This window comes from Archocentrus centrarchus, chromosome 17 (assembly GCF_007364275.1).
Source record: "Archocentrus centrarchus isolate MPI-CPG fArcCen1 chromosome 17, fArcCen1, whole genome shotgun sequence".
In the NCBI taxonomy this organism is placed as follows: Eukaryota; Metazoa; Chordata; class Actinopteri; order Cichliformes; family Cichlidae; genus Archocentrus; species Archocentrus centrarchus.
Window position 1 is genome coordinate 31,005,437 of NC_044362.1, and position 3,756 is coordinate 31,009,192.

At 41.6% G+C, this 3,756-nt stretch overlaps 1 protein-coding gene across 2 annotated transcripts; it reads left to right on the forward strand.

Annotated features, from left to right (window-relative positions):
- Window positions 1-263: 263 nt before the first annotated feature.
- On the forward strand, window positions 264-3,111 carry LOC115795345 (tripartite motif-containing protein 16-like). Of its 2 annotated transcripts, XM_030751191.1 has the most exons (2): window positions 264-1,001; window positions 1,065-3,111. In XM_030751191.1, exons 1-2 carry the CDS (start codon window positions 300-302, stop codon window positions 1,974-1,976), a joined length of 1,614 nt encoding a protein of 537 aa, XP_030607051.1. In that variant the 5' UTR covers window positions 264-299; the 3' UTR covers window positions 1,977-3,111. The 2 variants fall into 2 exon arrangements, with proteins under 2 accessions (XP_030607051.1, XP_030607050.1); XM_030751190.1 differs by having other exon boundaries at window positions 264-3,111.
- Window positions 3,112-3,756: the final 645 nt, after the last annotated feature.

Here is a 3,756-nt window from a genome sequence, read left to right on the forward strand (position 1 = left end):
TGCACAGGTGGATAAAAGTAAAGTTTTACTAAACCTACAATTTTAGTTTTGCATCACTTTGATTTTATGACTTTAAAAGCTGCTGGTTGCACACTTTATGTCCACATGTTTAAATGAGGTCGTACTGCGTCTTTAAGACAAACCGTCCTGCTCTGAATGCTTGCCTGTGCGCATGCGCCTCTCTGGGCCCTCCCCCTCACTGATCTCGTGACCTGAAGGCGCCATTCAAACGCAGATCAGCGGATAAACAGGAAACAAAGGAGTGAAGCTCTCAGTGTGTCCACAGTTAACGAGGAGAAATGGCGACGAAAAGAGTTCATCTGGACCAAACAAGATTCTGCTGTTCGATCTGTTTGGATCTACTGAAGGATCCGGTGACTATTCCCTGTGGACACAGCTACTGCATGAACTGTATTAAAGGCTACTGGGATGTAGAGGAGACGAGAATCTACAGCTGCCCTCAGTGCAGACAGACCTTCACACCGAGGCCTGTCCTGGTGAAAAGTCTCATGTTTGCAGAGTTGGTGGAGGAGCTGAAGAAGACTGGACTCCAAGCTGCTCCTGCTGATCACTGCTATGCTGGACCTGAAGATGTGGCCTGCGATTTCTGCACTGAGATGAAGGTGAAAGCTGTGAAGTCTTGCATGTTTTGTTTGGTCTCTTACTGTGAGAAACACCTTCAGCCTCATTACAAATCCTCTGCATTTAAAATGCACAAGCTGGTGGAGCCCTCTAAGAAGCTCCAGGAGAACATCTGCTCTCGTCACGATGAGGTGATGAAGATGTTCTGCCGTACTGATCAGCAGAGTATCTGTTATCTCTGCCCTGTGGATGAACATAAAGGCCACCACACAGTCTCAGCTGCAGCAGAAAGGACTGAGAGGCAGAGAGAGCTCGAGGTGAGTCGACTAAACATCCAGCAGAGAATCCAGGACAGAGAGAAAGATGTGAAGCTGCTTCAACAGGAGGTGGAGGCCATCAATCAGTCTGCTCATAAAACAGTGGAGCACAGTGAGAAGATCTTCACTGAGCTGATCCGTGTGATCCAGAAAAGAAGCTCTGATGTGAAGCAGCAGATCAGATCCCAGCAGGAAACTGAAGTGAGTCGAGTCAAAGAGCTTCAGGAGAAGCTGGAGCAGGAGATCACTGAGCTGAAGAGGAAAGACGCTGAGCTGAAGCAGCTCTCACACACAGAGGATCACATCCAGTTTCTACACAACTACCCCTCACTGTCAGCACTCAGTGAGTCTACACACTCATCCAGCATCAATATCCGTCCTCTGAGATACTTTGAGGATGTGACAGCAGCTGTGTCAGAGCTCAGAGAGAAACTACAGGACATCCTGAGAGAGGAACGGACAAACATCTCACTGACAGTCACTGAAGTGGATGTTTTACTGTCAGATCCACCAGAGCCAAAGACCAGAGCTGAATTCTTAAAATATTCACAGGAAATCACACTGGATCCAAACACAGCAAACACATGTCTGTTAGTATCAGAGGGGAACAGAAAAGTAACATTAATGAATCAACAACAGTCTTATTCTGATCATCCAGACAGATTTGCTGTACGGTTTCAGGTCCTGAGCAGAGAGAGTCTGACTGGACGTTGTTACTGGGAGGTGGAGTGGAGAGGAGGAGGAGTTTTTGTAGCAGTCGCATACAAGAATATCAGCAGAGCAGGGGATGGGAATGAATGTTGTTTTGGACATAATGACAAGTCTTGGTATTTAGATTGTAACAACAACAGTTTTACATTTTGGTACAACAACATCCAAACTCCTGTCTCAGGTCCTCGGTCCTCCAGAGTAGGAGTGTACCTGGATCACAGAGCAGGTATTCTGTCCTTCTACAGCGTCTCTGAAACCATGACTCTGCTCCACAGAGTCCAGACCACATTCACTCAGCCGCTCTATGCTGGACTGAGGCTTTATTATAATTTTGGCGACTCTGCTGAGTTGATTAAGCTGAAATAGACTGAAGTCTTTCATATTGTTGTGGGTTTAAATCTGTATCTCAGTTTTTCTTCCTCTTCATGGGCCTTAACAGAGAAATCAGCAGACCTTCCTTTATCACACAGATTTTGTTCTCATCACTTTGTACATTTGTACAGAAATCTATAATTACATTTACATTTATCTGTTTGGCAGATTTTCTTTCAGAATCCAGAAACAAGAATCTATAATCATGATTTTAATGATTTCGAGGAATTTGATCATTTTATTCTGTTGAATTTTTAATGTTTGAACAAACTGAAGGTTATTCTAATAAATCAAAGTTTGATATTATACATATTTAAATCTTTGCTGATGTTGTTGAAGCTGCTGGAGGCTCAGTGAAGGTTTCCATGTCTTCCTGCAGGTTAACAACTGAAATCTGAAAACTGATGCTCACCACAAGAGGGCGCCTTCATCCTGCTAACAGGGATGTAGAGGAGCTTGAAGCTCCTCAGCTCATTTTTGTCCACAATCTTATCAGTTTTTAAACTAATAAGAACCTTTGAAAATGGATCCAAAAGCATGGACAGTGATTACAAAAAAATTAAAGTAAAACTAATTGTTCAAGTAAGTTGAATTGTTGCCTTTACAGGAAATATTTTTGCTGATAACTAAAATTTTAGTAACCTGGAGCTTAGCTGGAAGTTGTTCATTGACTTTTAAAACCCTTTTACTCAGGTCGTGCTGCTGAATCAATGATTTATTTAATTTTGAGGAGACTCATTTAAATGTAACTATTAACTATTTCTAAAATTTTGGAAACACTTGTTTTAACTACTGTAAATTTCCTGTTAGCATAAATATGCCCCAGTCTGTATTACAGCTCCTGCTTACCTGTGCTGGCTGCAGGGCTTTAATTACACGTGGTGAAGCTGCAGGTTCACTGGAGAAGCTCATTTCAAACACCATCAAAATGTAAAGTAATTATGGATAAAATGGGCAGATATGAAAGCAACTTAGAGGATGCTGCTGTAGTGCACTTGGCTGAGCAGGTGCCCACATGCTGAAAGGCTGCAGGGGTGTGGGTTCAATTCTGCCCCGGACCTTTTCCTGCATGTCATTCCCTCTTGTTCCTGTGACTCTCTACTGTTCTTGTTCAATAAAGTTTAAAATGAAGGAGAAATCATTTAAAAATGCCCACAGAAAATTTATGTTCAGCTTTTCTTTTTGGTTTACTGTGTATAACAACTGCTGTAATATGACACCAATGAGATTGCTGTATTCTGATCTTAGTAATGTAAATCTTAGTTTAGGACTATAACATTTAATACTATCACAGTGCTGCTAAACACTAGAATTTTAAATGAAAAACAGTTTTCATTCAGAGGACTACATTTTGTAAATGATCAAAGATTTCATATACAGGCCGTCTGTTTGTAGACACAGAGAACAGATTTGATAAGATTGAATCAAATCAATCTTGTTAAAAAACATCATAAAATGGGTTCATCTAAGTTATAAAAGACAAACTATCTGTTAGGCCTTAAATCAGCAGACCTTCCTCTTTCACAGATTTTGTTCTCATCAGTTTGCAAAGGTTAAACTACAACAGCTGCATTTCCATTAGACACACTTTTCATCACTTAACTACAAAAACGTACAAGTTAGCTGATTTCACCCTCCAGATCACTCCATTACTGGTGCCCTGTTAAACCACAGGCAGAGCATTATGGTAGAAATGGCAGAGGCCGTGTTTATTTTGGTAACAGTGCCCAACAGTGTAGCTGCTAGCTTCTGTGGTCTTTTAGCCTGCTAGCTT

Bases quoted from the DNA above. Each gene is read 5' to 3' on its own strand.
- LOC115795345 (XM_030751190.1), top strand. From the start codon at position 300: ATGGCGACGAAAAGAGTTCATCTGGACCAAACAAGATTCTGCTGTTCG.